Source organism: Bos javanicus, chromosome 13, assembly GCF_032452875.1.
Source record: "Bos javanicus breed banteng chromosome 13, ARS-OSU_banteng_1.0, whole genome shotgun sequence".
NCBI lineage: Eukaryota > Metazoa > Chordata > Mammalia > Artiodactyla > Bovidae > Bos > Bos javanicus.
Window position 1 is genome coordinate 46,302,570 of NC_083880.1, and position 12,746 is coordinate 46,315,315.

At 57.2% G+C, this 12,746-nt stretch overlaps 1 protein-coding gene across 3 annotated transcripts in view; it reads left to right on the forward strand.

The window, feature by feature from the left end:
• ADARB2 (adenosine deaminase RNA specific B2 (inactive)) overlaps positions 1–10,904 on the forward strand; it is a 237,872-nt gene extending 226,968 nt beyond the window's left edge. For 2 of the 3 annotated variants that reach the window (XM_061436530.1, XM_061436531.1), the window contains 3 exons: positions 917–1,085; positions 3,728–3,909; positions 5,949–6,632. In XM_061436530.1, the coding sequence (XP_061292514.1) occupies positions 917–1,085; positions 3,728–3,909; positions 5,949–6,403 (806 nt within the window). In that variant the 3' untranslated portion in view covers positions 6,404–6,632. Of the gene's footprint in view, positions 1–916; positions 1,086–3,727; positions 3,910–5,948 lie in introns of all 3 variants that reach the window. The other variant, XM_061436532.1, reaches the window with a different exon arrangement.
• Positions 10,905–12,746: the final 1,842 nt, after the last annotated feature.

Below are 12,746 nucleotides of genomic sequence, written 5' to 3' on the forward strand. Positions count from 1 at the left end.
TTTTCATGAATTCTAAAACTTATATAGAAACCTTGTAAAGAAGGCATCTACTGTCCATCCATGTCATGGTGTGTATATCAGTGCTGATATCACTATGATATTTCACATATAATTTGCATGCAAAGCAGTTAAGCATTTTTATAATACAATATAATGCAGACTAAGTGTACAGAAATTTTTTAAAAAGACAAAGTAGTAAAGTTAATCTGTCTTGTTCAGGCCAGTGCTTCATGTAACTGTGGTGTGTGTGCGTGTGGGGGCTCTGGAGAGGAAAGATGCGGAACAGTGACAAGGCAGTACCCCACCTGCTGGTGTCACTTCTGGGTGTAGAGACACCCCCCCCACCAGACCCTTGGGAGCAGCTCTGGGCTCCCAGGTCCCATCTCAGTCCCTCAACCTAGGAGAGAGGTAACCCCACTGTCCCCATTTTTAGATGAAGTAACTATCACAGTGGTCTTAAGTAGTTTTTCCAAGGCTACACAGTTGGGAGACCATAGAGCCAGGACTCAGATTTAGACTGGGTTTGCAGCCCGCTGCCTGGAAACTAGGTGTGATTTCTGAATGGCCACAAAGGTGAAAAGAACTTCTCAAGAGGTGAGAAGGAGCCCAGACATCAACGCTGTACACGCGGCTCCTCCTCTAGCCTGCCTATGCTCAGTGTTCAGAGACCAGACGGCTGCAGAGCCTCTGATGGTCAGTGTCCAAACTGTGGTGCAACGCTGGCCGAGCTGGACCAGGGCGGAGTCATGTCCCAGCTCCTCCACATCTACATGAGCCCGTCCCGCCCAGAGGTGCTGCCCAGTACCCCCTCACCCATCATATGCGGCCCCCCACCCCCGTCTTACGTGGCTCTCATCCCCTAGTGAGGCCCCCTTCCCACCCACCCCCCAAATCTTACACGGCTCTCATCTCCTAGTGAGCAGCAGCAAGCACCTGGCCAGGAAGTTCCGGGGGCACCTGCGCACAAAGATCGAGTCTGGGGAGGGGACGGTGCCTGTGCGCGGCCCAGGCACGGTGCAGACCTGGGATGGCGTCCTGCTGGGCGAGCAGCTGGTCACCATGTCCTGCACAGACAAGATTGCCAGGTAACAGCAATTTCCTTTCCTCACGCGAGAGCCGCCCTGGTGTGGGGAGGGGGACGAGGGCTGTGGTCCCGGAGGGGGGCCTAGTCTGGTACTGAGGTGCACCCTGCAGTCCCGGACTCGGTCCACATCCCCCACCTCCATGGAGAGTCAGGCAGAACTGTCAGAGGGGCAGCCAAGGCTCAGAGAGGCAGGCACTCAGGGACTTGGGGAGCCGGGCAGCAGGGACCCCAGGCCCTGGACCCTGACCCTGCACACGGAGGTGGCCCAGGTACACTCGGCGCCCCTGTGGCTTCCTGGGCTACACAACAGATAAAACCTGAGCTCCTGTAAACAGGGATCTAGAATCTTGAGGGAAATGACCAACAGGCTGCAGGAGAAACAGGGCTGCTTACTGCCCTGGAGGGACCGACCACCCTGGCCCAACCGCATAAACCAAAGCACTGATTTTTGCAGCAAAGAGAAGTGCCCGTAGCATCAGCTGGCTCCTCTGTCAGAAAAAAATGCGCCCTCCTTTGTGATGTTCTCACCCCTCATCAAGAGGGAAAAGCAGCTGTGTCTAGCATGAGGGAGTCCTCCTGCTACCCCAAGAGCGCTGGGCCTCTGACTGACCCCTAGAAAGTGAAGTGGACAGATGAGGCAGAAATGAAGATTCACCGCCTCTAGGACCTCAAACATCAGGGGACAGAGAGTGAAACTCGCTACGAGGCCAGCGTGGTGTGGGGCATCGACAGTTCTCACGGACATGGCCGGTCTTTCTGGCCTGGCTATGAGAAGCAATCCTCCGTCACAGGCGAACGCCGAAACGCCACCTCCTGAAAGGACGGGGAACGGGTTTTGGGGGTCTTTAGCTCTTGTCTCTCAGAGTCCAGAGGCTTATAAAAGTCTAAATCTTCTGGAACTAATGTTCCTTTAGATATGGTTTCTAATTTTAAGCACCTGAACTTGATTATCGATTGCAATGTGTCTTTAAATGAACAGATTAAAACTTTCTCCATAAAAATGAACTGCAAGTAGTTACAGCTGCTGTCCAGGGACTTCTGTGCTGAGATCGCGGGCCACGGGGGTCCCTCCCTCTGAGTGTGGGCAGGGCAGTCTGGGCTGGGGCCGCCCGGGTCCAGAGAGTGTATCCCTCATTAAAGAGGCCAGCTTCCCAGAATCGCCCCTCAGGTATCGTTGGCGTTTCAGTGACCGACAGACAGACACAAACGTATTTCTTTAGGATTATCTACACTGAAACCAGATCTAGAACTTTCTTCTCTGTCAACATTGCGGTGATATCACTGTTTGAACTAGAAGAAAGGCATTCTCCCATTCCCTCCAGAAAACTGAAAACTCTCCAGTTTGTATTCAGGGTGACTTTGGCTTTATCAACAGCATTGGCTGGACAAGTTAAACTCCTACAGCCAGGCCAGGAGAAAGCTGATCATCTCTGCTGCGAAGGTGATTAGGAGGAAGCCAGATACAGAATTTGTTTGTCTTTAGACAATCCCACAGCCAGAACCATTCAGATACAGCTTTGTTCCAAGCCAGTCCATGGACGGCCTCTGGAACGCTGACCTCATCGTTTGAGAAAGGGCTTTGTTATCCATGGGGATGTCCACTCTGCGGCATCTCATGCCTCCAGCAATGTCCTCTCCTTCATACCTTTCGGACACCACCTCTCTGGGAAAATCACCCACCAAACCCCAAGGACAGCCCTCCACTCCTTTCAAGGAGACAGGATGTGACTCACAGAAATGACCACAATCATTTTTTTAAGTGAAGTTATGCAAATCTGATAGGCTAAAGTAAACGTTTCATAAAACCAATGACTGTTTAAATTGTGGGACTAAACTGTTTGTGTGTAAATATTACCTTTTATATTCCACTTGAGTTTTATGTGGGTGAGCACATTACTTTAATGACCCGCACTTATGGAGGAGGGGATGCGCCTCCATGCTCGCCAGCCAGATGGCTGCCTTTTCTTGCATGAGATTAAAAGATGTTTCTCATTCACCTCGATGCTTCTGAGGCAAATTAATATCGCCAGCTAAATTGCTTGTGTTTTTGGAATAAAATTTAAAGAGAACTTTTTAAGGCAATTGGTGTCACAGGTTCCCAGAGCAGACTGCTCTCCAGGTAGGCCTGCTGGTTTGAGCGTTCGGTAATTAATGGAAAGAATTCTGTGTTAATTGACTGCTTCGGGAAAGGGAAATATAATGACTCCTTATTAATCATGAAAGGAAATGTGCGGCGTGGAGGCCCCACAATAATCGCTCTAACCGTAGAGAAATGTTAATTAATGAAAAGAACAATGATGTAAGAAATTAGCTGCGTGATGCTTGTGCGGCGGGTGGGGGCTGGATTTTAAGCACATTATTTAGAATGGAAACCGCAGAATCCTGCCTTAAATAACACATACGCGGAACCTTGTTCCACCCAAATTTAGGGGAAAGTCTGACAAGGGCCCTGTCACCTTTGCTGGCAGAAGCCGACACGCACCCAGAGCAGCTTTCATTTCGGAGCCCCATGCTCTGCTCAGGGCCCCTGAAGTCAAAGCAGCCCAGAGCCCAGCGAACTCATTGGGTCACCGGAGCAGGCCCCACCCACTGCCAGGTCCCCCTGGGCCGGGCACCCAGGGCCTGACCCCCATCTCCCCCCAGGTGGAACGTGCTGGGCCTGCAGGGCGCGCTGCTCTGCCACTTCATCGAGCCCGTGTACCTGCACAGCATCGTGGTGGGCAGCCTGCGCCACACAGGCCACCTCTCCCGCGTCATGAGCCACCGGACCCAGGACATCGGCCAGCTGCCTGCCTCCTACCGGCACAACCGGCCCCTGCTCAGCGGTAAGGAGGCCATCCCCAGACGCACACCCCTGTATCAAGCCCTGGGCCCCAGGGCAGGCTTTCCAGGTCGGGCCTACAGCTGCTTAAGACCCAGCGCCCGGTACCTGGAAGACCAGACGGGCAGATGAAGGCACTGGTGACAGTCCAGGGTGGACTCCCCGCATGCGCGGTGTTACTGTCAGGGCCATGTCTGCGGGGCCACAGAAGCACAGGCAATGAGCACATGTGTCCAACAGCGGAGGGGACCCAGGGCCGCCGGCCACCCCGACCTGATCCAGGAGCGAGTTCCTGAGAGTCTCCCCAGCACCCCCACCCTGGGAGGGGGCACAGCCCGGGATCCTGAGGACCAGGAGTCACATGGCTATGCCCTGGCAGCCGCCTAGCTCTGGGGTCTGTGGGGGTGACCCTCCATCCCGAAGAGCCTGTCCTGACCAGTGGCCCCGGGAAGGTAGAAGAGGGGCGTTTCTGTGCTCCCCGTGCTCCTCCCCTGCAGTGGGGCCAGGCAGACGCATGTAGACCCACAGGGGCCAGCCGGTCCAGGGCTTGGGCTTGGACGAGATCCTCAGAAAGAGGAGACAGAGACAGTGGAGGGCTGTGGTGAGAGTCAGCCTAGGAGCGCCTGGGACCCTGAAATTGTTCACTTAGGAGCCGAGGGGCACTGGTGGTACCCGCAGGGTGGCGGTGAAAACAGAAGGCACTAAGCTGTGAGGGCACCCACAGGCCAGGCCAGCTCCCCAGAGGAGGCACCTCCCACCCCTGGTCCCCCCACCCCCACAGTGGTCCCTGGCCAAGGATAGCATCTCGGACCCCAGAGCTCAGAGAGGGCAGGAGAGCATCGGGGCTGGGACTGCCTGGTGCTCAGAGACCCAGGCTTCTTACACGCGAGACTCTGTTCCTAAGACCTGCAACCCTCTGCCAGAATTAGGGAGCCCCCTCAGATGCCAGGGCCAGAGAGGGGCCTCAGCAAACTGCAGGGAGGTCATGGGACAGGGGTCGCAGGGGCCATCTAGGACCATGGCCCAGCTTTCCTTGCTGTGACCCTGGGCTGACCTGTGGTGGACGGGGTCCCCTCACACGCTTCCCCACCATGAACGGTGCCTGCAAGTCTGACCCAAAGCTGTGCCCAGGGGTCCCCAGGCCAGAGCCCAGGCAGGTGATGGCCACCAACAGCCTGGGGGTGGCTTTCCTGGGGGGTTGGTGCCCACAGGAGCTGGGTCTGCAGTGCAGTGACTTCCGGCACCAGGCGCTGCTGCCCTGGGAACTAAGTGGTCCCGTCCACTGTCCAGCCATCCAGCCATCCACTCGGGAGTAGCAGGCTGCAGAGGAGCAGCATGTGGACAGGAGGGGTGCCCCGTGGCTGGATCCAGGTGTCGGGAGGGCCAAGGGGGTGGGGGTGGGGAGGAGCTGGGCTGAACACCCTGTAGCGTCAGGACCATGAATACGAGGCCAAGCGCGTCCTCTGCCCACTCCTGTGTGACCTCAGCAGGACCCGGGGACTGGCCATGTTGGCTGCACACAGAGTGGAAGGGCATGGAGGGCACGTGGCCGAGAGCCCAGGGTCAGCGCCCTTCCTCGAGGCCACCGTCCTCTGTGGTTTAGAATCTACAGTAGCCCCTGGGCTTAGAAGGAACCGGTTTAATGCTCTGCTGTCCTGAAATGCAAACACAGGCCAGTTTCCAGTCCACACTGGGCCCTCTGCTCACCTCGCCATGCCAGTGGCCCTGCATCCTCAGGCCTCGCTTCTTTTCACTCCATCTTGTGTCCGTGACCCTGGCATCCACCCCGTGGGAAGCTGGCACGCAGCAGGTGCCCCATGAACACGTGTTCTCAGGCGGCCTTCCCGTGACTCCATCCATTCCCCAGTCCACAGGACAAACATCCAGAGAGGGGACACATGGGCTGTGTCCTCACTGGACAGCCTTGCCTCCAATGCCCTGAGTGCGCCCAAGCCCAGTGACAGCGGCCACCCGCCCCTCCCTCAGCCCCGGTCCCCACTGGGCGGGCAGCGCTCACACCCGGCACCTGGCCTCTCTTGGCAGGAGTGAGTCAGGCGGAAGCGCGACAGCCTGGGAAGGCACCCCACTTCAGTGTGAACTGGGTGGTGGGCACAGCAGACGTGGAGGTCATCGATGCCACCACTGGGAGGCGGAGCTGTGGCCGCTCCTCTCGGCTCTGCAAGCACAGGCTCTCGGCACGCTGGGCACGGCTCTATGGCAAGGTGAGAGCTGCTCCCTCAGGGTCTGAGGGCAGGGGGTGGCGGGGGGCACAGGTGGGGCCAGGTGACCGCAAACATGCCAACTGGTCCTCCAGGGACCCTGGACGTGGCCCCTCCAAGCACGTCCCCCACCCGCAGCAGGCTCTCCCTGTGGCCCCAGAAACAGATGGAAAGGGGCTCAGTGGTGAACAGCTGTGGCCGGCCCAGCCCGTGAAAAGTCTACGGGGACTTCAAAGTCAATGTGGTTCCGGTTCAGACAGAAGGAGACAGATGCTCTAAGGTTAGGTGCCCTCAGTTACATGGCAGTGAGTATCAGGGCTGCGGACTGGCCAGCGAGCAGTTGGAGCCCCCACCACGGCCCCCACTGGCCAGGCCACTCCCGGCGGGCTCATGGCCCCTCTTGCTCTGTTCCACAGCTGAGCACACGGATCCCACGGCATGGGGACACGCCATCCATGTACTGTGAGGCCAAGCTGGGGGCACGCACCTACCAGGCCGTCAAACAGCAGCTGTGCAGAGCGTTCCAGAAGGCCGGCCTAGGCACGTGGGTGAGGAAGCCACCCGAGCAAGACCAGTTCCTGCTAGCGCTGTGAGGCTGGCAGGGCACGCTGCGTGCGGCGGGCGCCCCCACGGTGCTGACCCGCACCAAGCGTTCGCTTTCCTCTGGTTTCCAGAAACACGCGTGTCCAAGCTCGGGTGAGCAACTTGCCTTGGGTTAGGGGCGTGGTGCTTCTCTGACGGCCACTCCCAGGAGGCCAGGACCGAGGTTGCCCGCCACACCCCGCTTCCAGCACAGATGGCCCTGTCTCCCTCCCCCGTGTGTCCAAGGGAGCTTCCATTCGGGCCGGAGGTGCCAAGTGCTGCCTTGAAAAGTGCCGAGGTGCAGCTGGTGAGGAGCAGCCAGGCCCACCCAGCGCCCCAACCCCGCCACGCACCTCCTGACCGAGGGGCTCCCACAAGCACAGCGTGTGGGACTTCAGGGTAAGCCACGAGTGAAGAGAAAAGCCATGGGCTCCTCCCCAAAGAAGCCAGAAAGCACGAGCTGTCGCGTTCATCGGTTTCAGTTTTTATTCCACTTCCTTTCAAAAGGACTTGAGGTGCATGATATTAAGCAGCCCCAAAACAGGACCAGAGAGTGAACCATCCTCACAGAGCAAAGGGTCAGTTCCCAAAGCACCAGGGCCACGATCAAGGGCCTGAGGAACCCACCTGCGGACATCCAGTGACGAGGGCCCCACACCATCGCTCCCATGGCTGCATCCCTGGTGGACGATGACTCAACAGCACAGACAAGGTCTGAGCCACTTGGGGTCGTCTCGTCCCAGACTGAGTCCTGCCCTTGTGCCTGAGCTTTATTAGAAGCAAGCCCAGAGCACACGGAACCTGCCGGATCTTGGTCCCCGATCTTGGCTCTCTGATCTCCGTCCTGAACGACAAACCCTTCACTCAAGCAGCTGCAGCAGCGCAGCAGGCAGGGTTCTGCCACTTCTGGGTCCCCTGCCCCGTGCACCTGGGGGGCCCAGGATTGAGGGGGCAGGAACCTGAGCCCGCTCCATGCAGTGGGGAGACACCCAGGACACCCTCAGCCCATCGTACGCCTCTCACCACTGAGGACTCATGTCTGGCTCCATCATGCTGGTCAACCAGCCCCTCGTTCCTCCAGTTAAAAGATCTGGCATTCATGGTGCAAAATAGAAACAGCAAAGCTCCACAGCAGCCCGGGCTCCTCACTTAACCTGACAAATGCAGGCACAGCGTTGCATTCACAGATCCCACAACAACGGGGCAAAAGCGAGACAAAGCGAGCTGCCGGTATTCATCACAAGTCTGGAAGGAGACGCTTCTCCTAGGATTTAATATAAAGTCAAACTCAGCACTCTAGTTCTTTGACAAGAGAAGACTGGCACGGCAGTGAACAACTTTTCCGAGATAAAGTTTCAAGAGAGATGAAAACGTTCTTGCAAACAGATGACTCATAGGGATCTTTCATAAGAACTGAGGAAAGACAGTAAAATCTTAATTCTTACACAGCCAGGGTCAAGGCCAGTTGATGTAAGTCTCTGATCCTCCGACATCTCACCAAACGAAGCTCAGCCAGAGGCCTTGGGCCGGTTGTGACTCTGACTCTGGAGCCTGAGTCGGAGCCCTGCTCTCGAGGCTGGAGGCACAGCCTGGTCCTGGCTCTGAGCAGAACCCCAGCTCGCAGCACCCTGAGCTGATCCTCAGGGACACCGTCCACACTTCATACGAAGGAGCTCCCGGCACAGGGAGCAAATGCCAGGGATGATGCGGGGTTGGGGGGCGACCCACAAATGAGGCGAGGGCACTGCCCAAAGTACCTGCTTAGGGGCTCAGAAGGCGCCCACTCACCCATCTTGAGCCTCCCCCAGGGCCTGGGTCAGGGCTGCATGTTCACATTCATCTGAGGCACTGGGTTTCCACAAAGTACCCCAACTGATTATGTAAACAGCTGCTCCTGGAGGAGGCTGGCACCTGACACCCAGTGCCCGTAAGCACCAGTCTGGGGCCAGTCTGTCGTGTCAGAAGGGTGCTTCTAGGCAGGAGAGGTGGACAAGGAGTCTGCAGGGCCCGCCTGCAGCAAGACAAGGGTCCAAGGGCAGCAGAAAGCCAGGGCTCAGGGCCTGGCACTTTGCCATGAGTAAGCAGGAAACGAGGAAGGGCCCCGGGGTTCCTGGCACAGGAGGGCAAGCGGGGGCAGGAGCTGGGACGACTGAAAGCTCGAGGAGGGGGTCTGGGGTGGTGGGAGGGCCCAGCTCAGGTCATCCCAGAGCCCAGAGGTGCCTCTCCCTCCTCTCCAGCCCCAGGAGCCTGGCCCTGCTTAGGCGGGGAAAAAAACCTGGGGAATATGAGTCAAGCAGAGCCAGACACCTCCTGGACCCCTCCTGTAGTCTCTGTGAGAAGAAAACTTGAGTTCCCCTGAAAGCAGGACAGAGCCAACGAAAGGGCCCACCGTCCACCGCCCGCAGAACCTGCTGGAGCACCATCTATGCCTCCGCACTCACACTTGCCCTGCTGGGTCACATCCACCGGCGCCATGGCGTCCACCTCCCTCCCCAGCGCACACGGCTCCGTGGGGGAAGGCCTGGGGCTCCGTGTGCAGAGCGTCTTGGCGGGACCCACCTGCAGAACTGGGAGGGGGCAGCGGGTCGCACATGTGACAGCGAGTTGCTCAATTCGAGATTTGTGTTTTGTTTTTACCAAGCAAAGGATGTGCAGGTCTATAACTGCTGTTGCCTTTTGCTCCTCTCTGAGCCTGTTCATGGCTGGAGGCTACGGTGTCTTAACGTCCACTGTTCCTCAGAACCGTTGACGAGCTTTTCAAGCAGGCGCAGCTCATATTTTCCCACATGATTCCTTTTTCAAGTATTCTGTTCTTACTGGTAAAGTTAAATGCATTTTTTCTTTTTTTTCAGTATAATGTTTATCATGTCTGGAGAGCCATAAATAGTAAATACAAGGTATATCAATGCCCAGAATAGAACAGTTAGAGTATTTTGATGAAATCCTATTTTTTAGATTAAAAATTTCAAGATGTGTCTATAGTATCTTGTTTAAAGAAATTAAAAAGACATTTGAATTTTAGACATTTTTAATTTAGAGAAACTTCTATACCCATTTTTTAAGAAGCCATTCCAATGAATTCGTCTAATTGGCCCCAAAATACAACAAATAGCACTTTCTGATGAGACCAAAGGGAAGTCAGGAAAGCCTGTTTATGGACCACCCCTCAGCGGCCAGGTGAGCCTGAGCTCCTCCCCATCGTCCCACATACTCCCTGGCCCTGCATGGAGTCCCTGCAGGGGGTGGGCGGTGGGGAGGAAGCTCTGACTCGGGAGGGCCCCTGGGGGCCCCTGCCCACCCCTGCCCGGTCCTGACTCACCCCCAGCTGATGCACGGTGGGTTCTGAGAATGCGGGATGCTCCAGCTCCTGCTAAGATCCTCCCACAAACTGAATCAGATCAAATGAAGAGTGCAGGTGGTGGGTGGGGGGAGGCAGAAACAAGAGGCAGAGGCAGCCGCTGCCTCCAGCTGCCTCTTCTTTCCTCACGCTTTCTCCCTACTCGACCTCCCCACTTTCCTTTGCCTGACCCCCCATCCTGGTACCACTGAGCATCAGGTCTCAGGGGCGTGTCTGCCCTGAGCCCCACTTCGTTGACTGTTTCAGGTCTTTGCTCAGGACTAGGCGGCCCCTGGCGTGTTCCCGTGATTTCGTGTTCAGGCTCTTCAGACCCCTGGAGCCTGTTCACCAAAAGGGACACTGACACCACAGCTCTGAAATGTAGATCGTATCACTGCTGCAGGGATGTGCGGGCAGCACCGGCCCTGGAGAAAGAAACACCTGGTTCCCAACTCCTGCGAGAAAGGAAGCCGGGGGAGAAATACCCTCCAAAGACAAACGACCTGAACTCAAGGGCCTCGTGTCACACAGGCACTAGGTTTCTACCACTCCGCAGTACACACATCAGTAAAAAAGGAAAAACACTTTCCCAGCAGTGCCCAGTTAATTTTCAGCATTTTTTAAGCAAAATGAACTTAATAAATAGTAATTCTTAAATGAAAGTATGTACATGAAAAGCATGACTGAATGGCAATATTGTTAACGATCGATGTACATTTGTAATATTTGTAAAAAAAAAAATCCGAAACCTTAAAATATGAATTTACATATGTTAATTTGCCTCTGAGTTCTGTAAATTGCACTTCAGTGAAATCTGATAAGTGAATGTTTCTGTTAAGTGAATAAAAACATTAAGCACAATTGTGCTTTCCTTGGGTGTTGGGCCTTTCTCATCAAGCAGAGTTCTAGGGGCTCAGAGTCCACAATTCTGCCCCCACGAAGAAACAGCAGTGTCAGCTTCCGAACTTTCATCTTCTTACAGGAGTGCATCTGAGATCAGGCCTCAGGCAGAGGGGTCTGAGCCCCCCAGTCTGGAGGGAAACGAGCCCAAGGTGAAAAGGACAACAGATGCCCCCTGGTGGCCAGAGGCCAGGGATAGGCACTCTGCTGGACAGGGACTTGGGGGACAGGGACTCTGGGGGGACAGGGACTTGGGGGACAGGGACTCGGGGGACAGGGACTCCGGGGACAGGGACTCAGGGGACAGGGACTCCGGGGACAGGGACTCAGAGGACAGGAACTCTGGGGACAGGGACTCCGGGGACAGGGACTCCAGACACAGGGACTCGGGACAGGAACTCTGGGGACACGGATTCCAGGGGCAGGGACTCCGGGAGGACAGGGACTCCGGGGACGAGGACTCCAGGGACGGGGACTCGGGGGACAGGGACTCCGGGGGGACAGGGACTCGGGGGACGGGGACTCTGGGGACGGGGACTCTGGGGACAGGGACTCCTGGGACCGACACTCCAGGTGAGGTGAATGGGCTGAGTGCAGGCAGCGTGTGACCACCCAGCTGTCACAGGTGGGGCCACAAGAGTGTCCGCACAGGCAGATGACTCAGGCTGTCCCCCAGGCCTCACAGACGAAGTCCACCGAGAGTCGCCCTCCCCCCAGGGTGACTCCAGCTGGAGCTGGAGTTGGGGGGGGACCACACCTGCCCACAGGAGACGAACAGCACCTGGCAGCCAGCAGGTCAGCTCAGGGTCCTTCCTCCCGGGAAAGTGGCCCGGTGAGAGTTAGCCTGTGGTCTGGACACGGGGCCACCCAGACTCCATGTGGGGGCTCCTCAGACCCGACATCACCCAAGTTTAAGGGACAGGACAGTGACCACGTGACCGGCAAGTCGCCCCACGGGGAGCAGGGCACCCGGGCTGGTCGCTCAGCAGCACTGTGAACCCTCAGGGAGACAGGTCCTGGACACAAGGGGAGGAGGAGCGTCCACAATTCCTTTGCACACTCGGAGAACCCCTCTCACCAAGCGGCAGCTGCTTCCGGTCCCCATGGGCTCCTACCTGCAAGGAGTGGGGACTGTGTGAGGCTAGGACAGCCCCCCCAGAGGCCGAGGACGCAGGGGCAGACCAAAGCTGACCTCTGGCCTTGAATGCCCTGGGCTGGGACTGAGCCAGACACACCGTCAGGGACGTCAGCCCCCCTTGGCCACTCTCCCCCCAGACCCAGCCTCCAGGCCTCAGGCTCTGCTTCTGCCACGGTTGGGGTCCCTGCATAGAGAAGCGGGTTCAGAAAGCCAGTAGCCAGAAGGATAAGTGTCCACCACACTTGCAGTTCCCTGTGGGTGAGTCAGGCCACGTCTAATCACGGGAGAAGGGAACCTTCCTCCCTGCATGTGGGATTTCTTCTCCATCCTGACCCGGCAGGGCAGTGTCACAGGTGGTGACAACCTCGGCCAGGACCGCACCTGGAGCATCTGCAAGAGGCCAGTGGGGGGGGCTCTCCGCCCTGAGCTCTGTTCCGCGAGGGGTCAGTGTCCAGAGTGACTTCTGACTCTCACCCCCAGCCTGGGGAGCCCACGTTGGGGGAAGAGGGGGGACTAAAAAAATCCATCGTCCCCTCCCCGGGCTGAGGCACACGGACGAGCGAGCCCGGGACAGGTGACACTCGCTGCCTGGCTGGGCCAAGGGGCCCGTCCAGGCAGGCAGCCTTCGTGCGCTCAGGGAAGCAGCTCTTGTGGAGGCCTGCGGC